At 34.6% G+C, this 21,693-nt stretch overlaps 6 protein-coding genes and 1 non-coding gene across 26 annotated transcripts; 2 read left to right on the top strand and 5 right to left on the bottom strand.

Annotated features, from left to right (window-relative positions):
- Positions 1 to 2,142: 2,142 nt before the first annotated feature.
- LOC104779688 (protein SPIRAL1) lies at positions 2,143 to 3,687 on the bottom strand. The gene is made up of 3 exons (XM_010504088.3): positions 3,275 to 3,687; positions 2,515 to 2,831; positions 2,143 to 2,420 (listed from the first exon to the last, which is right to left on the bottom strand). The coding sequence occupies exons 2-3, from the start codon at positions 2,812 to 2,814 to the stop codon at positions 2,343 to 2,345; spliced, it is 378 nt and encodes a 125-aa protein (XP_010502390.1). The 5' UTR covers positions 2,815 to 2,831; positions 3,275 to 3,687; the 3' UTR covers positions 2,143 to 2,342.
- Positions 3,688 to 4,264: 577 nt separating this feature from the next.
- On the bottom strand, positions 4,265 to 5,725 carry LOC104779687 (ubiquinone biosynthesis protein COQ4 homolog, mitochondrial). The gene is made up of 3 exons (XM_010504087.3): positions 5,616 to 5,725; positions 5,188 to 5,390; positions 4,265 to 5,011 (listed from the first exon to the last, which is right to left on the bottom strand). The coding sequence occupies exons 2-3, from the start codon at positions 5,371 to 5,373 to the stop codon at positions 4,622 to 4,624; spliced, it is 576 nt and encodes a 191-aa protein (XP_010502389.2). The 5' UTR covers positions 5,374 to 5,390; positions 5,616 to 5,725; the 3' UTR covers positions 4,265 to 4,621.
- Positions 5,726 to 5,901: 176 nt separating this feature from the next.
- On the bottom strand, positions 5,902 to 8,896 carry LOC104779686 (cell division control protein 48 homolog B-like). 2 transcript variants are annotated; one of them, XR_015596475.1, is made up of 12 exons: positions 8,596 to 8,896; positions 8,460 to 8,504; positions 8,283 to 8,338; positions 8,031 to 8,180; positions 7,834 to 7,938; positions 7,640 to 7,739; positions 7,287 to 7,553; positions 7,038 to 7,202; positions 6,813 to 6,941; positions 6,646 to 6,736; positions 6,490 to 6,567; positions 5,902 to 6,398 (listed from the first exon to the last, which is right to left on the bottom strand). XR_015596475.1 is itself a non-coding variant. In XM_010504085.3 (12 exons), exons 1-12 carry the CDS (start codon positions 8,752 to 8,754, stop codon positions 5,937 to 5,939), a joined length of 1,812 nt encoding a protein of 603 aa, XP_010502387.2. In that variant the 5' UTR covers positions 8,755 to 8,862; the 3' UTR covers positions 5,902 to 5,936. The 2 variants fall into 2 exon arrangements, 1 of the variants encoding a protein (XP_010502387.2); XM_010504085.3 differs by having other exon boundaries at positions 7,033 to 7,202; positions 8,596 to 8,862.
- A 60-nt stretch (positions 8,897 to 8,956) lies between these two features.
- Positions 8,957 to 12,453, bottom strand: LOC104779685 (uncharacterized). Of its 15 annotated transcripts, none has more exons than XR_015596470.1 (14): positions 12,279 to 12,453; positions 11,619 to 11,895; positions 11,393 to 11,532; positions 11,186 to 11,321; positions 10,835 to 11,095; positions 10,689 to 10,762; positions 10,520 to 10,616; positions 10,335 to 10,388; positions 10,158 to 10,251; positions 9,874 to 10,073; positions 9,689 to 9,788; positions 9,490 to 9,606; positions 9,335 to 9,391; positions 8,957 to 9,216 (listed from the first exon to the last, which is right to left on the bottom strand). XR_015596470.1 is itself a non-coding variant. In XM_087509819.1 (14 exons), exons 1-14 carry the CDS (start codon positions 12,369 to 12,371, stop codon positions 9,109 to 9,111), a joined length of 1,860 nt encoding a protein of 619 aa, XP_087365945.1. In that variant the 5' UTR covers positions 12,372 to 12,453; the 3' UTR covers positions 8,957 to 9,108. The 15 variants fall into 15 exon arrangements, 10 of the variants coding, with proteins under 10 accessions (XP_087365945.1, XP_010502386.1, XP_087365946.1 ...); XR_015596473.1 differs by having other exon boundaries at positions 10,689 to 10,751; XR_015596474.1 differs by having other exon boundaries at positions 10,689 to 10,751; positions 10,835 to 11,089; positions 12,279 to 12,438.
- Positions 12,454 to 12,498: 45 nt separating this feature from the next.
- On the top strand, positions 12,499 to 12,570 carry TRNAT-CGU (transfer RNA threonine (anticodon CGU)). The gene has a single exon. It is a non-coding gene; the product is annotated as a tRNA-Thr (tRNA).
- A 4,946-nt stretch (positions 12,571 to 17,516) lies between these two features.
- On the top strand, positions 17,517 to 20,244 carry LOC104779683 (nuclear transport factor 2). Of its 4 annotated transcripts, none has more exons than XM_087509815.1 (10): positions 17,570 to 17,590; positions 17,625 to 17,708; positions 18,081 to 18,262; positions 18,360 to 18,657; positions 18,754 to 18,914; positions 19,018 to 19,174; positions 19,268 to 19,392; positions 19,493 to 19,558; positions 19,649 to 19,709; positions 19,804 to 20,244. In XM_087509815.1, exons 3-10 carry the CDS (start codon positions 18,083 to 18,085, stop codon positions 20,013 to 20,015), a joined length of 1,260 nt encoding a protein of 419 aa, XP_087365941.1. In that variant the 5' UTR covers positions 17,570 to 17,590; positions 17,625 to 17,708; positions 18,081 to 18,082; the 3' UTR covers positions 20,016 to 20,244. The 4 variants fall into 4 exon arrangements, with proteins under 4 accessions (XP_087365940.1, XP_010502383.1, XP_087365941.1 ...); XM_087509813.1 differs by having other exon boundaries at positions 17,579 to 17,590; positions 18,751 to 18,914; XM_087509814.1 differs by having other exon boundaries at positions 17,517 to 17,708.
- Positions 20,194 to 21,690, bottom strand: LOC104779684 (uncharacterized). 2 transcript variants are annotated; one of them, XM_010504082.2, is made up of 3 exons: positions 21,449 to 21,690; positions 20,602 to 21,372; positions 20,194 to 20,502 (listed from the first exon to the last, which is right to left on the bottom strand). In XM_010504082.2, exons 2-3 carry the CDS (start codon positions 21,360 to 21,362, stop codon positions 20,313 to 20,315), a joined length of 951 nt encoding a protein of 316 aa, XP_010502384.1. In that variant the 5' UTR covers positions 21,363 to 21,372; positions 21,449 to 21,690; the 3' UTR covers positions 20,194 to 20,312. The 2 variants fall into 2 exon arrangements, with proteins under 2 accessions (XP_010502384.1, XP_019100045.1); XM_019244500.2 differs by lacking the exon at positions 21,449 to 21,690 and having other exon boundaries at positions 20,602 to 21,418.
- Between the last annotated feature and the right edge of the window lie 3 nt (positions 21,691 to 21,693).

Below are 21,693 nucleotides of genomic sequence, written 5' to 3'. Positions count from 1 at the left end.
TTATCTATAGAAATTTAACATTTTAGAAAATAGAATTTTTCTTAAAACAAATATTTACAATAGATTATAGTATTTATTTTCCATTTAAAAAAAAATGGGATATGAACATTTGATTTCCTTTTTTCCTAATTTTCATTTAAAAAAAAATTAAAAGTAAAACAAATAATCTGTGGAAATTTAATATTTTAAAAAACAGGGATTCTCAAAGAAATATTTACAATATATTCAAGTATTTATCTTCTATTACTTTTAAATTTTAAATGAAATATAAAATTTAGATTTTTAGATTTTTCTTTTTTATTAAAAAAATGAGAATTTTAGAAATTATATATATTTATCCATCTAAAGCAATTTCAAATAAACAATAATTGTAAACTGTTAAAAGAAAACTCTTCCAAATTTTCCTTAATCTTTTTCTTTCTTGAAAAACCTCTGAGATATGAAGTACTGAATTTAATTAATATTCCTTTCTCCTTCTTTCTATCAATTTAATAGAAAAAATATCCGTTCTAATTATTCTATTATTTTTTAAAAAATAAACAGAATTATAATTGAAATTCCATCTTCTTTCTATTTATTCAAGAGGGGTAAATAATTTATTAGGCACAAAGATTATATTATTATTTTTTTCAACCAAACATATAATTAAATTAGAAGAGAACTCCAAGATTGGTTGCCCAAACAGGAGGAGAAGAGTTTACAAAAAGATTATATTATTATTATTCAAAAAATAGAATTACAATTTAAATCTATTTGTATAGAGGAAGAAATCCAATTTTTTAGAAAATTACCATAAATTTTCCATGAATAGAATCAACCATAATTTTTCTGCAACTATAACATTAGGATAAAAAACATTAGCATCAATATTATTTTTAAAAATTAAGGATTCGGGTTAACAAAGTTTAATACCTGAATTTCATTATATTCAGTTTTATAGATCTACAATTATGATCATCCATGAATTTCCTTGAAACAAAAAAAAATTATGAGTTTATTTCAAATAACCAAAGGATAAAATAAAATATAGAGAAATTGTTTGATCATGATTTCCAAACAACCACTACAAAAAGAGGGAATGAAAAATTAGAATCCGATACTCATATAAAAGACCAAGATTATAATTCAAAATAAATTGAGCACACATATTATATTATTTAAAAAAATAGAATTATAATTTATTAGGCACACATATTATATTATTTAAAAAAAACATAATTATAATTTAAATCTACTTGTAAAAAGAAAGAAATCCAAGTTTTTAGAGAATTACCATAAATTTTCCATGAATATAATCCACCATAGTTTTTTTGCAACTATAACAAAAAAACATTAGCATCAATTTTATTTTTAAAAATTAAGGATTCGGGTTAACAAAGAGTAATACCTGAATTTCATTATATTCAGTTTTGTAGATCTATAATTATGATCATCCATGAATTTACCTGAAACTAAAAAAACAATTATGAGTTTATTTCAAATTTCTAAAGTATAAAACAAAATATAGAGATCAACACAACATACCTGTTTTAAAATATGGAGAAATTGCTTGATCTTGATTACCAAACAACCACTATTAAAAGAACAAAAAGAGAGGAAGAAAAATTAGAATATGATGAATCATATGAAAGACCAAAATTATAATACAAAAATAAATTTGAGAACATGATAATAGTTTAGGGTTTTTTTTTCTTGTTTTTGAGTTATGGAAGATGGTTAGGGTATCTAGTATTTATAATAGTAAATGATATATGATTTTAGGGTTTTGACTAAGACAGTGTATTCTTGACAGATTTTTTTAATAGAAGTCCATCTAGATTTTTTGTCATTTTTTTAAATGAATTTTGACATTTAATTCATATATTTTCGTAATTAATTTTTTAATAATTTTTCAAAATTATAATAAAAGATAAAAACGTCTAGATTTAAATCTCATTAATGACAAATTAGTAATTTAAGTTTGAGAATGAATGTGGTGCCTTTCACCAACCTAAATAGGCTAAAAAAGCTTTTGAGCCCTTTCGACTAATCCTTTAATATATTAGCTGATGTTTTAAAATTTAATATCAAACAAGTTTGTCATACAATACGTGTGGATCCTATGCTAGGTAGTCTGTAATGTATTCGATTACTCGGGTGTTATTTTCAGAACTTGTGCTTTGCATTGATGGCTAATAACAGACAACTTGAAGTTTTCTTTTTAAATTCAAACATTTTTTGAGGAGAATATTACAGATAAGGAGAGACAAGAAACCGACTTCTTATCATTTAAAGGCTCACATCAAACAGTTTCATAGATAGCAGAGACAATGCATAAGCTACGCCTTTGCAAATTATTCATTCTACTTCCCACCAGTGAAGAGATAATCCAAGGATGATCCTCCTCCAGGAGCTGCATGAACTTTGGTCGAAGGACGGTCCTGGAGAGACAAAGAACGAGAGTGAGTGAGTATCAAATACCATTTCACTCACGGGTATTAAAGTTATGGACACGGAAAAAAACAAAACATTTACAGTGAGGAAGTTGCCGGTGTTCTGTCCTTCAGCTCTGGCATAGTTGTTGACAGGAGTTTTGATACCAGCAGGAATCTGCTTGTTAAGCTCTGCTGGCTCAACAGGAGTAGTAGCAGTGGTGAGTGCGGTTGCAGTGGCAGTTGATACAGGTGGTGGTGGTGCTGCTGCAGTGGTGTTGTTAGCTTCAGTAGGCGCAGGATGAGGAGCTGGAACAGGGTTAGGAGCAGGAGCGTCACCAGCACCACCAAAAAGATAATTCAATGAGCTTTGACCTCCACCACAGCTGTTTCCACGACCCATTGTATAAAAACTAAAACCTAACAACAAAAAGCAAAACTATGAACTTAAAATCCCACAATTCTGTATAAAGCGAGACTTGAAATCAATGCTGTTTCTGGAATCAACGCATAGATAAAAGATTCCGAGTTTGTAATCTTACAATTTCACATAGACCAAATGCAAAATCCACAGCTCAAAAACGAAAAACAAAATTCACGAAGAAACCTAGTTTTATTGCCAAATTCTGAAGGACGAGAGGTTAATATATACGGAACAATTGTGAAGAACAGTCTCAGATCTAAAACAATCGAAATCGAATCACCATTTGTGAATTCCTGAATCTACGAAATCAAGTAAGACAGTCGAAATCTCCTAAAATTAAGGGATCAAATCAGATGAATCTACGATCTAAGCCTCGACTAAGACATCAGAGAAACGAAATTAAAGCGATCTGGAGAATTTTAGGGTTACAGAAACACACCTTTGGTGAAAACTCGCGATCAGATCTAAGAAGAAGACACCTGAAGAAGAAGAAGAAGAAGAAGCAAACGCAGCACTGACTACTGAGTCATAAACGAGCCAGTCAATTTATAAGCTCACTCCGGTTTAGCTAGTATCAGGGTTCCGGTTTAATTGACCGGTTAACCAACTTAAACAAAAGACTTCCAAATTTTGATTAGTCAAAAACAAAACTTCACATTTTTCGACGAAATAGTTATCTTGCTTTGAAAAGATAACGATTCCAAAACCGGTTAAAGTTTAATTGGAGCTTTGTGAAAAGTTGTTTATAATTATTTTGGATTTGTAGTGAAACAAGTAACAATTACTATTCAATTGTAGTAAACCACCACTAAACCAGTGAAATTATTGGTGCTTTAAGAAATTTTCGCGACGGTGGTGAGGTTCGTGGGCCAATGTTATATAATATGTAATGGCAAAGTCTTTTGTCATTTTTGTTCGAAACTAATTATTAGCCGTTTTTTATCATTTAAAATTTTGAAACAAAAAGATAATTTTGGTATTTATGAAGAAAACAAAATTTCGAAACTTTTTGTTTTAACTTTGTGCTATTTCTTTAAGTCTCATGTAGCAGAATCTACTAGTAATTCATGTTTAGTGTGGTTGAAGTAATAGTTTCTACTTTCCAGCAATCATGACTGTCCCCGAGCACATCGGGATGAATCATTCGTGTTGGACCTCCAAAATTTAACGAACTAATTTTGTATAAGATCTTGAGGTCCCCAAACCCGTAGTTGTTTGTGTCCCCATAAATTTAAATATTTATAATAATTTAAACTTCTTTATTACGTAATACATAAAAATGGATAGAGATCGGATGATTAAAAATAGAACTATTGAGATTTGGATGAGTATTTTTTTTGTTCTTTTTATTCTCGTAAAGTGGTAAGCATAAATATCATAAACTACCAATGATATGAAACCATTAAGTATTTTATTGTCATCATTGCACTATTATAAAACTTTTTATCATTATATGTTACTAATCAAAATGTGCTTTAGACAAACATTTTAAAAAAATCTAATAATGTTCAAATGTAATAATGTTGAATTTTGATTGTATTCAACATAGTAATTTTAGAACATGAGAGATAGTATTAACCCCGCCCAAAGAGCAAGCAATCCCTTTTTTTGTTGGTGAGTAAGAGCAAGCAATTCCTAGTCTAAGGAGAATTGAGCTCAACTAAACGGAACTGGATTTTTATCATTTAGGATGTTGAGGAGCTGGGATGATCCCCCATTTTCTTCGAACTTGTTCCAAGTCTTCACTAAAGTGACGCTCATAGTACACAGACATGAGGTCAGTGCATTATCTTCCTGCTCGAACAGCCCAAGGAAAGTAATGTTTCAAGAACATTGATCTCTGCTTCTCGTTAAACCTCACAGTGCCTCCAATCACAGAGAGCATACACATCGGTAGATACATCTGCTCAAACTCTATAACTTTCAAAGCCGACTCTCCGATAAGATTCGTAGGAAGGCCAAACAGAGTGTGCCATAAGTCATGAACTTCTCGTGCCCGTGTCGCTACGTAAGCCAATTCATCCGTCTCCATGAATCTTACGGGAGGACGATCATCAGGAGAGAAGTTTCTAGATCCCATGAATTTAGCATATGCAGCTCCAAATGTGTTGTCTGGTAGATCCCAAGCATGACCTACTTGCTCTGACACTACACGAGGACGCTCCAGTAATATAGCCTTCAAAGTAAAGATACCACCAAAAGATCAAAACCAAATCCATCGAAGGAAAGAATCAAATTCACAAACTCAACCTAAGAATTTGTTCATAATCACTCATTGCACAGTTGGTAATCAAAATCAAATCGATTCGCTAATACAATAAAGAGAAGCGAGAGAGATTTGAAGAAACTCACTCTTCCTTCTTCGCTCTTCTTCATCCTCTCAAGAACCATTTCAAAAGCTGGTTTACCAGTGGTTTCACCGAGAGCTGCGATCAGATCAGCTCGACGAGGATCTACCAACGCACCGATAGCAGATCCCATGGCCACCGCAGCTTGTTGCCATAGCCTCAACGGAACTCGAGCTCTTTCGATGATCATCGTTCGTAGAGATCTCTCTGATTAAAGGCGAAGAACAATCAGAACCAAAAAACCATTGAAATCGAATCACCAATTCTAAATTCCTGAATCTACGAAGAGACAAAATCTCCTAAAATTTTGGATTAAACGCCATAATTCATAAGCATAATCGAGGATTTAAAACAGTGGAATATACGATCGAAGCTACATCAGAGAAACGAAATCAAAGCGATCTGGAGAATTTTAGGGTTTAAGAAACACACCTTTGGTGGAAAATCGCGATCAGATGTAAAAGAGGAAAAGAAACTGAAGAAGAAGAAGCAAACGCACTCCGGTTTAGCTAGTGTCTGGGTTCCGGTTCAATTGATCGGTTCACCGACAAAACCAAAGTTTTGATTAATTAAAACAAAGGTTTACATTTTTCAACGACCTTTGATTAAAAAAGATATGATTCCAAAACTGGTTAAAATTAATTGGAGGTTTGCAAACCGGTTCAGATAATTATTTTGGATTTGGATTTGGAGTAATAGTTTAAGCAAACCGGTCAAAAATTAGAAACTTTTTAACTCTGAGCAGATCAAGTCTCATGTAGCAGAAGCTACTAATAGTTCATGTTTTGAGTTGTTGAAGTAATAGTTTCCAGTAGCAAGTAACATTAAGCTTAAAACACCAAATTGCCATGAGAATCCTAAACCGAAAACTTTAGAACTCTCCTTCTTTTTCTTAACCGGAATCGGTTTCGAAGGCGATCTTTTGGACTTCCTGAATGATGAATAAGTTTCGACCTCTTCGATTGTTAATGCGGGTTTAAGCGAGTTCTTTGCGGTTTGGAAATGGCGATTGAAGACGGCGGTTGCTGCAATGTTTTCTCTAAGGGAGACAGTTCCACTTTCTCTGCATAGACCCTCGAGCTCAGCACCTGTGAAGAGCTCAGTTTCTTCAGCGATTTTTCTGAGATCAATGTCGTCTCCTAGTGTCATGTTGCGTGTATGCACTTGAAGTATTTCAAAACGAGCTTCGAGATCAGGTGGTGGCACGTATAGCACCTAAAACAAGTCATTTCAAGAAGAGAGTAACAATGAGGTTGTTATTTCTGAAGAACTTGTCTGATCAAAAGATCCATGTATGAGGACTTACGAGATCAAATCGACCAGGTCGCATTAGAGCAGCATCAATTGCATAGGGGCGGTTTGTGGCAGCCAAGACAAGAATTCCCTAAACCAAAAACCATCGATATTACTGCAACCTGATAACAGAGATAGAATCTATTAAAGCCTATGAGTTTTTGTTTACCTTTGCTTCTTCAAGACCGTCCATTTCGGTTAACAATGTAGAAAGAAGCCTTTCTCCAACTGTAGAGCTATTACTTGAGCTTTCATCGCCTCTACAATGATCAGTGGAAAGAAACATGTTAAACAGTCTATGACGCGAAGCAAGTGTTAGGAGAGATAGTAACAAACCTTTTACAGGCAACAACATCAGCTTCATCAAAGAATATTATACTTGGAGAAGCAAGTCGTGCTCTTTGAAATGTATTCCGCAATAATGCTTCACCTTCTCCAACATACATAGAAAATAGCTCCGCACAGCTATATCGCACCACACACAAAAAGACAAGAAAACATCAGTTCCTTTAAACAAGTTTTACAACCAAAAGAGATATTTCTCATCTGCAAAAACTATACCTTAAAGAAAAGAAGGATGCAAGCATTTGCAGCAGCTTTCGCAAGGGTAGTCTTTGAGCAACCTGGAGGACCATGGAGAAGTATCCCACGCATTGGCGATATGCCCATTTTTACAAATGCAGCTGAATGTTTGATTGGCCATTCAACAGCTTGCTGGAGCTTTTTCTGTCACAACGAAAACAAACCCATTAATCTCAATGGAAAAAAACAGTACAACAAAGTAAAAATATGGATCAGATGAGCATTGACCTTTAGGTCTTTAAGACCACCAACATCTTCCCATGTCACCTTAGGGATTTCAACTGTGATGCCTCTTGTTATACTTGGACCAACCACAGATTTCGCAATCTTGAAGTCTTCCGATGTTAGGATAAGAGAATCTGAGGATCTTTTACTTGCAGATATGGTGGCTTCACGACATAGAGCTTCCAAATCTGCCCCAACATAACCGTTGCAAGATGTTGCTATGGCTTGCAGATCAACACTAGGATCTAAATTTACTTTCTTTGTGTACAGCTGAAAAAAAATAGGAAACCCTAAGCTCACAAAATAGTTACATGAAAAACAGCAATAAGCAATTCCACTAAAGAACTAGAAAATACCTGGAGGATTTTCAAACGATCCTCCTCATTTGGCGTGCTCACTTCAACTAAAGCATCAAATCGTCCCGCCCTTCTTAGTGCTGGGTCAATCGCATCTAACCTTTTGACAAGATCGGGAAAAACCGTTGAAACATTACATTCAAACACAACGATGTTACTTAAAAACTAGTATACTGTTTAAGGTAGACAAGAACCTATTTGTGGATGCTACAACAACAACACTTGGTGCAGATGATGAAGGCTTGTTTGAGTCCATTAGTGTAAAGAGTTGAGATGCAATACGAACATCTTGCTCTCGCCTGCGTTTTAGAGAGAAGCTCGAGCTCTAAAAACTCTAAACCAAGATGACAATTATAATCTCAAAGTAACAGATACTTGGGTGATGCAATACCTAGCATCACGTCGAGGACAAAGAACGTCGATTTCATCGATAAAAATCACAGAGGGCTTGTCTGAAAAAGCGTGAGAAGAAGCCTCGGCAAAAGCTTCCCTTAAGACCTTTTCGCTTTCACCAGCATGTGCACGATGTACAGAATGAGGGCTGAACAGAGCATTGACACACAAAGACCATAACTTAGCTTAGCTTTAGCCTATTCCTCTAGACCATAAAAAAATACAGAAGCTACAACACAAAAGGAAGTACCTCACAACAATCAAATGTGCATCACATTCCTGGACAACAGCACGGACCAAGCTTGTCTACAATAATCAAAATTGCGATACAGAGCGAATTAGCTTATGTAAGAATTAAGATCAAAGTTGAGAACTTTGAAGTTTCCAACGCACAATGAAAAGTTCAAGCTTGAAACAGAGTATTAACCTTGCCGGTTCCAGGGGGACCGTAGAGAAGCAATCCTCTAGGCCACTGCAATGATAAGTAAAAGCAAAGCTAATCAAACCAATTGAAAAACAAAATACAGAAGCTATGAATCTAATCAGAGGTGTTGGATGTGTACTTTGAGACCAAGAGTTCGAGCTTCGAGAGGGTAGCGAAAAGGGAAGATAATGAGTTCTCGAAGTGCTTGCAGAGCTCTCTCGTTGCCACCAACTTCTGCTTCCGCTCGCCATTTCTCTTCGCCGACGATGTTGTCGCAGACACTGCTTTCGATTTCCATCAAAAAGAACCAAACTTTGGCATTTACGGCTTTACAGGGGTTTATGGTGCGCCTGAGGAGCACGAATATCACCGGAGGAGCAAATCTGATTAAGACACTAAATTTAGGGTTTTTGTTTTTCTTTGTTTTGTTTTCCTTGTGATTTTCCAATTTTACCCTATTTTCTATAAACTGTTTGAAATTGGGCGAAATGGTAAAGTCGTTTTAAGTTTAACAGTCCTCTTAGTCCCTTCTTGTTCAATCAAACTCAAAACATGTAACTTTTTCTAAAATTGAGTCATCTGTATAGAATACAATGGATAACAACATGGATATATCTAACAATAGTTGTCTAACATCATGAATCTGAGGAATTTAGTGTGACGGTGTGTGGAATCTCGCGCTCCCGGCAGAAGCCTGGTTTGCGGCGCGGTTACTTCCAAAATTCTTCCGGTTTGATTCACGAGCGATTCTTGATCCAAACTAAAAACCACAACCAAAGTCCACAACGACAGTAAGATTAGCATAAACACACAACAAGAAAAGACTCTCAACTGTACTAGTTTGAAGTCTGTTCTCAGGCTTTTTAACCTCTCTTTACCTGAATTGCTCTCTTAGGCATCTTTGCAACTTCATGTAAACCAAGCAACTTTGCAACCTTCAAGATTTTTGGTAACATGTCAAGTTTATGAAGTTTCTAGGATGATTCTTGTGGCATTCTTAAAGTAAAAATGGTAGCTTTTGTTGTTTACTCACCTGTCTAAGAATCTTCTTGTCTCCCTTTCCACTTGGTTGCTCAAGATCCGCAATTTCCCACAAGGGAATGTCAAGGAGAGTCTTTATCACATCTTCATCTAAGAACGGGAATCTCCCCTGAAAATGTAATGTTGAACATTTAAGAACAAAGCACAAAGAAGAAAGTGATTTCGGTTTCTTGTTGTGGTGTGACATATACCTCTTTACCGTTATCTGCAATGCATCGATCATCTCGACCTAAATTTCTTTTCCAAATTCTCTGCATATCTAATTTCATTTCTTGATCCAACGCAACCCAACTGAAAAAAAATGAATAAAACATATGAGATGAGGTTATTGTTCGTTTACATCCATAAGAGAATATATCTGTAGACATATATTTACCTCCCATTTCGGTATTTTGTTCTGTGCCTACCATAACCAGCACATTGCTCATCAGCACCAGCGCCAACAAGCAGAATTCTAGCATCAGACTTATATTTGACCCGCCTGTTATCTTCTTCTACTGCTTGATTGTCGCTTTCTTCATGAATCCAACCATCACCCCGAGCAGCAAGCCAAAGTGCTGTTCCAATGTTGAGGTCCTAGAACATTGCAAAAGAAGATTGTGTAATTCACATCAAGTTCGGAAGATTGTAATCAGAATCCTCCAAGACTTTGAAGTTTACCATGTAAGTGTCTGCAGGATTTATGAGTGACATAACACGTTTTGTCTCAAAGGTTAGTTTTGACAGATCAGCATTAACCTCAACAAGTTTCCACCTGAAAAATTCCAAGAACATTTGTTTCAAGCGTAAATAGTAACAAATATATGCATTTCTGACAAAAAGGTTTGAGAATTCAACCTTCTCAAAGGTGCAACCTTTTGAAGTTCCTTTATTCCAGCCTTGGCGGAGATCCTGTCAGGAGCATTAGGACCGTCAAAACTGACATTAAGGAGATCAACTTCATCTGGAGAAATAGACATTTTTCTTTTGGATTAGTTTCAGAATTGATGCCTAAGACAAAGACAGTGGGAAGGAATGGTTACATTTTGGATCAAGGCACTGATCCAACAGCGCAGCAAGAATCATCGAATCCAATCCACCAGAGAAAAGAACAGCTACTGGGACAACTTCTTTTTCTCCCTGTTTATGCCAATAAGGTGTTAAGAAAAAAAACACAATATGCTTGGAGAAAGAGAAAGTTAAAGCTCATACCTGAAAAATGTTATGAAGTGAAGTTCTCCGCCTCACTGATTCCTTTAACACAACTAAAACTCTCTGCGCAAGTCCTAAAGCTAAACTTTATCAGGCATATGAGATTCAGACAGAACTGGAGGAGTCAAACGAATCTGAAGCAGTACCTGAAGAACTTGAAACAGCATTGTCTCCCTCTTCTTGGAATCCACTAAGCGATGATGTTGACAAATCTTCAGGTCTTGGTACAACAGATTTCCTTTCCCATTCAATCAATTCTTTCCACATGGGATTTCTCCATTCGTGCTTCTTGACTTCACCATGAATACATAAACCAGATTCTGAAACCCCAAAAGAAATGCTGTACACTCCACATGGAAGCTCTTCCCAAAACCGATGACCGCTATTACCATTTTCAGCATCTGATACTGCCAAAAATAATCCTCTGTACATAAAGCAATACAAAAACTGGAGTGTACATAGAGACACGAAAATGACTCTAATTAAGCAATACAAACCTGAGCCGTGAGCGACAGAAGAAGCTGGTGAAACAGATGATAGAAGAAAACGAGGGTCTTCAACAGTTGGCCAGTGAACAAGAAGGCTCCTCCGACCAAAAGCATCTTTACCAAACCATAGCGTTCTTGAGCTTTCCTGATGGAGACAAATGTTCAAAGAGCAAATAAAACTGCTATAAAAAGTAAATCGATAAGTTACAGAACTACCTGCCAATAAATAATGGCCCAGGGGCCTTTGATCATAGAAAGAACATCTGGAACTAAAGCTTTTGCTTTCTCTAAAGACTTCAGAAGAACTTCAGTATCATTATCATAGCTATTGAGTTCAATTCCTCCGAATACTTCGCCTAAAAGGAAAATATACTAATCAATATTGTATAGTGCAAACCAATACTCGTGATAATTAGAAGAAAGCTTAAGAAGTAAAGCAGACCATTGTAAGCTAGAATGTTTCCAGAAGAATCCACTAATGGCTGTCTAATAGGACTAGTTCCTCTAAGCTGTAATGTAGAACCAATAAAATGCAATTCACCCAAAAGAGTAGTCTCCTCAAGCTTATAAGTTTCTTCACCAGCCGCAACAACAGAGAGAGTCGCAGACTCTTGAGCACAATTTGGTACATCAGGTCGAAGATGAATCGTCTTTTCGCCTACACTATCAGGACCTCTTTGGCTTAAGACAGCTTTAACATCTTCAACAGAGACTTGCAACTGGTTTAACACCAAGAAAACACCAAATTAGCAAACTTGAAATTCTGATGTGATTGATCAAATAAGAACTGATCTATGGACAACCAATTCCCTTATCTCAATACATTATTCATTAGCCATCGATCAAAACTCAAAAAAAGAGTAAATCTTTCTTTCTACCCAAATATCAGAATTTGAAAATTCATCCAACAAAACAGTTACATAAGAACAATCAGTCTTCCAATTCAAATAAAGATTCAAGCTTTATCAGTAATGGTAAACTTCAGACAGAACCAAAACCCTAAACTTCAAACCCAAAAGCAATTCATACTAAAAGCTATGAACTCAAACGCCAATACGGTAAGAGATGTAAATCACAAGTGACATCAGAGGAAGAGATTTACTCGTTCGAAAGGAGGCTCAGGGGCTGAGAGAAACGAAGCAAGCGTCGAGAGTTCGATACGAACGCCGCACACTACAATTGCGATTCCGCACATTTCGCCGCCGGCGTCGTCTCTTTCTCGTCCGTCTCCTTCCGTCAAAAGAAAAGAGTTAACGAAATGGCTTAAGCCTGTTAATCAAACATTTAAGTTCTAGTCTATTATTGACCAAGTAAAACAAATCGCCTCCGTAGCATAGTGGTATTGCGTTCGCTTCGTAAGCGAAAGGTCGTGAGTTCGATCCTCGCCGGGGGCTTTTTTGTTTTTTTTTTGTTTTAAAAATTATATAAAATGAAACTAAGGGGGTGTTATTGGAGGAAGCATTTTAATTGATTTCAGTTATTTGTGGATTTTAAAATTCAATGATTTTCTAATGCATTTAACGTAGATTTGTTGTCATTAATAGTGGATTTGAAAGGCAATAATGGATTTGAAAATCATTATTAACTGGACTTTATTATTTAACTTAAATAAAATAAATTTACCCATAATTGCGTTGTTAACCAAAAATTAAAGAAAAAATCAAAGCAAAAATAAATTGAACTAAAATATTATTTGTTATCAATACTCAATACGTAATTGGTTTTGCAACAATAATGAGGGAGAAGCGGATCTGCTAAAATCACCGATGGGAACCTAACCGGAATCGCAAAAACGCCGAGAGAGGAGGCCATCTGAGAGATATTGACTATGAAGCAATAATTGATCACGAACGGAACCGCTGGTGAAAAACACATGTGGAAGGACATCTTCTTAATTCTTCCACTAATCTCTGAATCAATTTTGAAGAGAGAGAGAAAGACATTGAAATAATTAAGAATTATGTTGGATTGTGTATTCTAAATAAAGTCCATTAAAATCTAAAATGACACCAAATCAAATGGACATTGAATAACTGAGTTTTTTTATGTATTCTAAAATCCATCAAATAAATACATAATCCAATAACACCAAATTTTAATGGACTTTTTTAAATACCTAATTGAATAACACTTCATTTCAAAATACATTAGATTCCTTTAAAATACAGTGTTGAATAACACCCTCTAAAAATCGAATCTAACGGGGTGTTATTGGAGATGTGATTTGTAAATCCATATAGAATTGTAAATAATGGAAATCAAAACATATGGATTTTGAAATAACATGTTTTATCCTTGGATTTGAATCTTTCTATTTTACACTTTCAAATCCATGTAAATCCATTTAAAACATAATGTGGATTTTGAAATCCAAAAACAAATCATTAAATGAATAACATGGGATTTTAAAAAGTATTTGTAAATCATATAACCAATAACACAGAATTTTGATAATTATTTTAAAATCAATGATTGAATAACATATGATTTTTCTTTGGATTTCCAAATCCATTAAAATCATAGAACCAATAACCCCACCTAAACGAACCAATTATTATTTTCAAACAAATACAAACCAAAATCACATACAATTTTATACGAAATCTATATATTTTTTTTAAATCTGAAGGTTCCAAAAATAAGTAATTGGAATTTAGAAATCAAAATCACATACAATTTTAGACGAAACCATTTTTTTCAAAAATCCCAAGATTCCTATAAACAAGTAATTGGGATTTGGAAATCAAGATCACATACAATTTTATACGAAAGCCAATTTTTTCCAAAAACCGAATATTCTAGAAACAAGTAATTAGAATTTAGAATCCAAATGAACCAATTATTATTTTCAAACAAATACAAACCAAAATCACATACAATTTTATACGAAAGCCAATTTTTTAAAAAAATTTGAAGGTTCTAGAAACAAGTAATTAGAATTTGGAAATCAAAATCACATACAATTTTGTACGAAATTTTTTCAAAAATCTGAAGGTTCTAGAAACCAGTAATTAGAATTTGGAATCCAAACAAACCAATTATTATTTTCAAACCAATACAAACCAAAATCACATACAATTTTATATAAAAGCCAATTTTTTAAAAAATCTGATTCTATAAACAAGTACTTGAAATTTGGAAATCAAAATATGAATTTTTTTTTTCACCAATTAACACAGGATTTTGATAGGTTGAGGATCCCATTAGCGTGTATGAGGAAGAAGCTGAGGACTATTGGTAGAAGAGCTAGACAAATGGAGAAGAAGTAAAATATCAAAAGTGGCTAAGGGTGGCTTAAGGAGTATTCAACCCTCTTGGAGAAGAAGAGAGTTCAATCTATGTTAATGCACTGTCGTTTTACTTATTGCAATGTGTATTTAGGGGAAGGTATTGGTTTAGGATTTAGAAAGAATTTTAATGACTTTAAAAGTTAGGTAAAATATGTTGTTATTCAATCAAGACTTTTAAAAACTCTTTAAAAATTTGGTGTTATTGGTTGTGGATTTGTAAAAAGTTATCTAAAATCTTGATAAATCTAGTGTTATTGGATTAAGAGTTTTATAAAGTCATTAAAAGTTTTATGTTATTCAAGTAAAACAAAAGAATCTTGGATTGTTAATGAATTCAAATTTAATGTTATTGGTTTATGATTTTATATCATTTCCTTCATAACAAAAGTCATGAAAATTCTTTCATCGAATAGAAAGATTTTACAAGATTAGAAAAAACAAATCATCAAGATTTTAAAAAACTTCCTAAACAATCTCTTTCTAAATCCTAAACCAATACCTCCCCCTTAATTGAAACTTGAAACATTAGTGTTTCCTTATCTTATGAAATCAAAACATTAATCTTCTATTCTTGCCTCCTTCTTATCTTGCCTACCTCTTTCTTCCCTTCCTTAACTCTTTTCTTATAACACGTTAGGTCGCAACCTAAGGGGGTTATTGGATCCTTGATTTTAATGGATTTAGAAATCCAAGTTAAATCATGTGTTATTCAATCATTCATTTTAAAATCTTTATTAAAATTATGTGTTATTGGATCTATGAATTCTAAATCCTAACTAAAATCACCCCTTATTCATTATTAAAGATTTGAGTATGGATTTGATTTCATATTGAATTTGGATGGATTTGAAAATATGTTTTACTTATAAATATAGAGATTGAAATCCTTGGTCTCCACCTAGTTTTTTTTTAACATCTATTTTTATTTACTTCGAATAAGAGTTTACAAAGTTATAGAGAAATGATCCACATAAAGATACATTTATGATCAATAAAGAAGAAACGATACAACAAAAGAAGTGAATTTAATGATGCTTCTTGTCTAGAAGAACTTACTCGCTAACAGATAATCAAGTCTGTTATTTTCCTTCTTCGTGCTCGAACCCAAGTCGTTGCGATTCTTGGCTATCATCCAACTATGAAAATACCAAATTCACTTCGCAATCATTAAAACACCAACCGGCAGAAGAATTCGCAGATGATCATTCGCCGGAATCAAACTCTATTGAAGAGATATAAAATAAAAACAATTATTATATATAAACTATATATATATATATATATAGATCTGTGATATATGTATGATTGTCTTCCTCTGCCTTTAAAAATATCTGGGAGACAATAGCCATGGCGCCACTTGAAGATCTGCTATAAGTTTTGTATAACCATAAACGAGATCCATTTCATATTTTACACCCATAATCATAATCACCAAAATGGATGCTTGAGATAATTAGGATAGACCTTGCCTTAAAAATGAATATCTTCTTTCCTGGAACACTCTTTTTTATGAGAGAAGACTTGGAACACAATCTGAATCTTACAAAAAACTAGATCTATGAAGGAATAAGATAAATTAAGAAGATGGAAGACGAACAGAAGGAGTACGTCCGACGCTGGAGCCGACGTCTGTCGAAGCCATAGTCTTGGTTAATCGCCTCTAGCGTCGTTTGTTGGGGGAGAGGAAAAACGGTCTCCACCTAGTTATTTGGGTGGATTTAGAAAAAAAACTAACGTAATAATAAAAAGCATAAATGGTGTTCATGCAAGAACTTAACAATACGTTTATATCGGACATGATATTTTTGCATCACTTTCCCTCTCATTCTTTCTTTCTTATCTCTCTCTCTCTCTCTCCTTCAGAAGAAGTTGAACGGATATTTTTTGCGAAAGTTTTGTCGAACGGATATTTTTCCAGAAGAAATCGAGAGTGCAGAAGAAGTTGTCGAAGAAATTAATGACGATAATAATGCTGAAGTACTTACAACCCAAGAACAACAAAGAGAATATGGAGAGAGAAAATAGCATCAAACATGTGGACTGGTTCACATGAGAATGCTACATGAGAGATTATTTTTATAAGTTCTATTTCTTTTATAACTTTTGAATTCTATTCTCTAAGATTTTAAAATCCACATTATTTGATTTTCAAATCCATATTATTTGATTTTAAAATCCATGGATTCCATGTGGATTTGCAAATCTTATAAGGATTTCAAATCCATTAAAATCAAGGATCCAATAACCCCCTAATAGATTTGAAACCAAACCAAAACAAACCAAAAATCATATACAGTAGAACCTCTATAAATTAATACTCGATAAATTAATAATCTCTATAAATTAATAATTTATTCCGGTCCCAAGATGAGACTAGTGTAATTTTAAAACAATTCGATAATATAATAAGATAATATTTTTTTTTTGAAAATCCTTTGTAAATATATGGTCCCATCAGTAATATAAATTAATTATAAAAAATTATCTAAGTATATGTATATATACACATTAATTTTTATTAGAGTTCATTTTTAATTTTTTTACTATATAAAAATCTTTAAGTATTATATTCAAAACATGATAATTGTTATTTTCCTTGTAATTGATTTTATACAAATATTAGTTATAACTATTAAATCTTATTTTATTTTTTTTACTAAATTAGGAAAACCTCTCTATAAATTAATATTTATTAATTTATCGAGAAATTAAAACCTCTATAAATTAATAAATTTTCTTGGTCTCAACATTATTAATTTATAGAGGTTTTACTGATTTTATACGAAAGCCAATTGTTTCAAAAATCAAAAGGTTCTAGAAACAATTAATTGGAATTTGGAAATCAAAATAGGATTTTATTTTTCTTCTTTCACCAATTAATACAGGATTTGAAAATCATTAAAACAGCTAATCAAATCAATGTGTAGGATCTGGAAAAGGAAATAAATCTTCGCTAATATTTTTATTAGATAGAAAAAAAAACAAAAAGGTATATATAAAAAAAAGATCCCATGCTTACATTACTCAGTGCTATATGATTACGTGGCCATATATTACTGGATGATATCTGCAAAGTAGAAAAAAAAAAAGAAACGAAATCCCAATTCTGGTCGGAGATTGAAATGTAAAAAAACCCTAGAAGCCATATATAACCCTAGATTGAAATGTAAACTCTTCCTCTCTCTCTCTCTCTCTCTCTCTTGTTGTGAAATTGATTCTTATTGTCTTCTCCAATTGACCAGGTAATCGCTTCTGCTTCATACTTCTTACTCTATTTTCCAATCCCTTTTAATTGCTTCAGTTTGCAGCAAAGTTTAAACCTTCTCACTTTAGATCTGTTGAACTTCAGTTTAACTTCTGGAGAAATAAAATATCTGTACTTTGCAGTTTCGTACCATACAATTAGATCCACAAAGTACAGTTCTAAGTCCTTTGTTTTGTGGGGTTTTGTACAACTTTAAAGATTTTTCTACAGTTATATTGAATTGGCATATTATAGATTAGAGTTAGGGAGTTCAAGAAACATGAACTAACTTTGGACTTCTTTTACTTGATGATAAGAGCTTGTGCGGTTTCAGTTTGATTTGCGTATGATTCTGTTTCGATTTGTGCAGAGATGACAACTAAATCAAAGGCTCCGTCAGTAGATCCAGGCACTGTGGGCAATGCCTTTGTTCAGAAATACTATACCCACCTTTATGAATCACCTGCTGAAGTTCACAAATTCTATCTTGAGAACAGTGGTCTATTACGGCCAGGTCTCGATGGTCAGATGGTTCCTATCAAATCCTTGAAAGTAAGTTCCTTTAATGTCATAGTCACCAAGATAGTCTTGTCTTAATGGAATCAAGATAGTTTTTTTTTAAATTTGTTTCATTGTGTTTTTTTTGCAGGCTATTAATGATCAGATCATGTCCATTGACTACAAAAACTCGGAGATCGAGATTCTGACTGCTGATTCTCAACCATCTTTGAAGAATGGTGTTGTGACTCTAGTCACGGGTTTAGTGATTGGAAAAGATGGAGGAAGAAGGAAGTTTTCTCAAAGTTTCTTCCTTGTGCCTCGCAATGGAAGCTACTTTGTGCTGACTGATACCTTTAGGTATGTGTCTGATGTGGTTTTTGAACCAGAAGCTACCAAGGAGGTTGAGGAGACTCCTGAAGTCATCGAGCCGACAGAGAGTGTAACCGGTAAGTACTTTACCAATGGTTTAATTTATCAAGAATTTGAAAAGTTCACCATCTTGACATTGTTTTGATTCATATGGTATTGGTTTTGACTAGCAGAGCCTGCAAAGGAAACTGTAGAGGCGGTTATTGTCCCTACTCAAGCTAAAACTACGGTGACAAAACCCACAAACGGACATGCAAATGTCCCCAATGTCACTAAAGCTGCGGAAGCCAAACTCCAAGAGGAGGCTCCCAAGAAATCCTTTGCATCAATTCTTGTGAGTCTCCTCCTTTGAGCTTGGTTCCGTAATCTATTAGATTTTTTTTCCGTTTAATATCCTCTAATCTCCTCTAATCTCCTGGTGTACTTCAATCATACAGGTTCAATCTCTGGCTCAAAACGGAAGTTCATTCCATGTTACAGCTTCACCAACTAAGCCTAAACGTGTCGAGAAACCGACTGTTGCTCCTGAGCCTAAGGCTAAGGCTCCTTCCCCAATTCCTGGACAGGCTTCTGCTAAAGCCATTGAACAGCCAGGTTGGTTATTCAGCATAGTAGTGTTAAGAACGATGAAACTGGAATCTTCTTGTTGCCGTTGTTCATTTGATTAATTATATTTCTGTGTATCAGCCAAGGGTAGTAGTTCCATATTTGTTGCAAACTTGCCTATGGATGCGACTATCGATCAACTCTATGAAACCTTCAAAGGTTTTGGAGCTATTAGAAAAGATGGTATCCAAGTCAGAAGTTACCCGGTCAGTTATTCTTTCAATGATCTTAACACAAAATGTATTTGCATGGTTGCGAAACCTTAGTCCCTAGTTCACTCGCTTAAAAACTCCTTTGACTTTGCAGGAACATAAAAACTGTTTCGGTTTTGTGGCATTCGAAAATGGTGAAGCAATCAAAAATGTCTTCTTGGTATGTTTATGTTTTGTCAATCAAACTCTCAACTATAATGTACTGTAATTTGAACTTTTTGTTTTCTGATCTTTAACTGCACAATTCTAGGCTCACAAGGAATCTCCAATCATAGTTGGAAACCGAAGAGCATCTATTGAAGAAAAGCGAGGCAAGTTTCTTAAGGCAATAATGTATCCAACATTAACTTTATTCAAATGTAAAAGCAAAAGCCTAATCTTTATTGTTGTTTTTGGATTCTGCAGGAGCTAGCAACAATCAAAATGGCAGCAGATCCTCTGCACGAAACAACGGTGGTTACTATAGGAGTGAGAATGGTTACAGAAACGATGGATACAAACCTCGGGGCAATGGTGTCAATGGAGGACGAGGCTATGGCAGACGGAACAGTGAGTCTGATGGGGATGGTAAAACACACCAGAACAACGGCCATGGCAATACTGAGGCCAAAAACTAGACTAGTTTTTGCTTCTTCCAAATTTTGCTCATTGGTTGAGAATCTGAGGTTTTAGGCTATGTTAAAACAGATTTTAGTTTTCGTTGATATTCTAGTTGATGATCTTTTCGGTTTGAGATTTTGTTTTGGGATAAATCTGGAACATATTTCTTCACTCTTTGATCTATGCATCCTCTCATGAACAAAGGGGAGATAAAAAATTAAATTGATTTAAGGTTCTATTGACCTACCTGACCTTTTTTTCAGGAGATAAACTCCACAGCTTTGTTTTTTGTCTAATAAAACAGCAAAACAGAATCAAGCACAAGAGCAGGAAGAACAACACCAAGGACATGGAGGAAAACATGAGAACCACCTACACAGTGGCTGCTTTTGATTTGCTGCATCTGCTGGTTTTTCTGACTCTTGTGGCTGTTTTGCTTCTTGTGCTTGTTTCTTCTGTTCCTCTGTTTCTCCCTTTCTTGAATCACTTGCAGCTCCTGCCAAACTGTAAAACAAAAAGGCGAGAAACTTTCATTAAAACAATGCCAGAGAAAGCGAGAGAAGGGAATGTATATCAAGGCATGTTCATGGATGGATTGTGTACATTGGGAAAGAGAAGGAATGTGCGCTGTTTGAGCTTTGGTTAGAATGGTAAGAAGTTGAAGGAGTTTTCCACGAAACAGCTGGTTGTTGTTCTTTCTCATGGCTTTCTCTCTTCTCTTCCTCTTCTTCATCAGATGAAGATGTCTGTGCATCTTCTACTAGTACAACTTCCTCTTCCTTTCTCGAATCAACAACTTTCGGTTCTTCTACGACTGGTTTTGGTTCTGATCCTGGTGGAGGAGGCATAGGAAGTGCGGGACTGTACGCGAGTAACTCTCCTGATTTATAGAGCTCGCCTGATTTCATCAAATCAGCAGTGAAACTGTTGCGTCCTAAATGAATGCTGAAGAGAGATTCGTTCGAAGTACAGCTCCATTCAGCTGGTATATTCGATTTGCTTCTCTCGAAAACCGAAGATGGAATCCTATTTGGGTCATAGTTTCCGTTATCATCATCATCATCCCTATCCATTACTTGAACAGGAGGTGAAGAAATCTCCGGTTCATTCGATGATTCTATGCCGTCTTCAGGTAGATCTTTTGGTGGCGATAAATATGAAGAAGATGATGATGAAGAAGACGATGATGATGATCTTGAATGTGCTTCTGAGTGAATGATCACACTTCCTGTTTCCTCTGAAAATATCCTTTTATGCTCACCATCAGCATCTCCATTTTCTCCATCCCCTAATGAGCCTTCCTTGTTTCCATCTTCATCATGTTTTGGTTTTGATAACACATCTTCTTCATGTTCAGACTCCATAACACCAAAACTAACAAGCAAATCAATCATCCTCTTTTAGCCATTTTCTCGTGTTAAATCGAACAAATCAAAACCAAAATACATACCTTGAAAACGGTTTTGATCAAGCTAAAACAATCTGATCTCACTGATGAAGATTCTGGTTTCACTTGTGGGATTAAGTTGTGAAAATTTCGTTTTTTGTTCTTGTTAGAGAAAACGAAGGAAGAAGAAAAATCAAGATGAGGAAAAGGGGATCTAGGGTTTGGTTTCTGTTCGTAGTTTTGGTGAGAAGCAGAACGAAAGGTATCTCGTAAAGTTCGGAACTTTAACTAACAAAACCATGGCTGCG

The sequence above is a fragment of the Camelina sativa genome, chromosome 4 (genome assembly GCF_030686135.1).
Source record: "Camelina sativa cultivar CO46 ecotype springtype chromosome 4, ASM3068613v1".
NCBI lineage: Eukaryota > Viridiplantae > Streptophyta > Magnoliopsida > Brassicales > Brassicaceae > Camelina > Camelina sativa.
The sequence above is the reverse complement of the archived record's forward strand: the minus strand, read 5'-3'. Positions and strand labels throughout refer to the sequence as shown.

Excerpts from the sequence above, each read along its gene's own strand:
- LOC104779688 (XM_010504088.3), bottom strand. The coding sequence starts at position 2,814 with ATGGGTCGTGGAAACAGCTGTGGTGGAGGTCAAAGCTCATTGAATTAT. Across the intron at positions 2,421-2,514 it reads ACACCGGCAACTTCCTCACT|GACCGTCCTTCGACCAAAGT; the intron begins GTAAATGTTTTG and ends TTGTCTCTCCAG.
- LOC104779687 (XM_010504087.3), bottom strand. The coding sequence starts at position 5,373 with ATGATCATCGAAAGAGCTCGAGTTCCGTTGAGGCTATGGCAACAAGCT. Across the intron at positions 5,012-5,187 it reads AGAAGAGCGAAGAAGGAAGA|GCTATATTACTGGAGCGTCC; the intron begins GTGAGTTTCTTC and ends TTTACTTTGAAG.
- LOC104779686 (XM_010504085.3), bottom strand. The coding sequence starts at position 8,754 with ATGGAAATCGAAAGCAGTGTCTGCGACAACATCGTCGGCGAAGAGAAA. Across the intron at positions 6,737-6,812 it reads GATGTTGTTGCCTGTAAAAG|AGGCGATGAAAGCTCAAGTA; the intron begins GTTTGTTACTAT and ends TGATCATTGTAG. Across the intron at positions 6,399-6,489 it reads GACCTGGTCGATTTGATCTC|GTGCTATACGTGCCACCACC; the intron begins GTAAGTCCTCAT and ends GACTTGTTTTAG.
- LOC104779685 (XM_087509819.1), bottom strand. The coding sequence starts at position 12,371 with ATGTGCGGAATCGCAATTGTAGTGTGCGGCGTTCGTATCGAACTCTCG. Across the intron at positions 11,896-12,278 it reads CTGAGCCTCCTTTCGAACGA|TTGCAAGTCTCTGTTGAAGA; the intron begins GTAAATCTCTTC and ends GTGTTAAACCAG. Across the intron at positions 11,533-11,618 it reads AAACATTCTAGCTTACAATG|GCGAAGTATTCGGAGGAATT; the intron begins GTCTGCTTTACT and ends TTTTCCTTTTAG.
- LOC104779683 (XM_010504081.3), top strand. The coding sequence starts at position 18,083 with ATGACAACTAAATCAAAGGCTCCGTCAGTAGATCCAGGCACTGTGGGC. Across the intron at positions 19,393-19,492 it reads TCCAAGTCAGAAGTTACCCG|GAACATAAAAACTGTTTCGG; the intron begins GTCAGTTATTCT and ends TTGACTTTGCAG. Across the intron at positions 19,710-19,803 it reads ATCTATTGAAGAAAAGCGAG|GAGCTAGCAACAATCAAAAT; the intron begins GCAAGTTTCTTA and ends TGGATTCTGCAG.
- LOC104779684 (XM_019244500.2), bottom strand. The coding sequence starts at position 21,392 with ATGATTGATTTGCTTGTTAGTTTTGGTGTTATGGAGTCTGAACATGAA. Across the intron at positions 20,503-20,601 it reads CATTCCTTCTCTTTCCCAAT|TTTGGCAGGAGCTGCAAGTG; the intron begins GTACACAATCCA and ends TTTGTTTTACAG.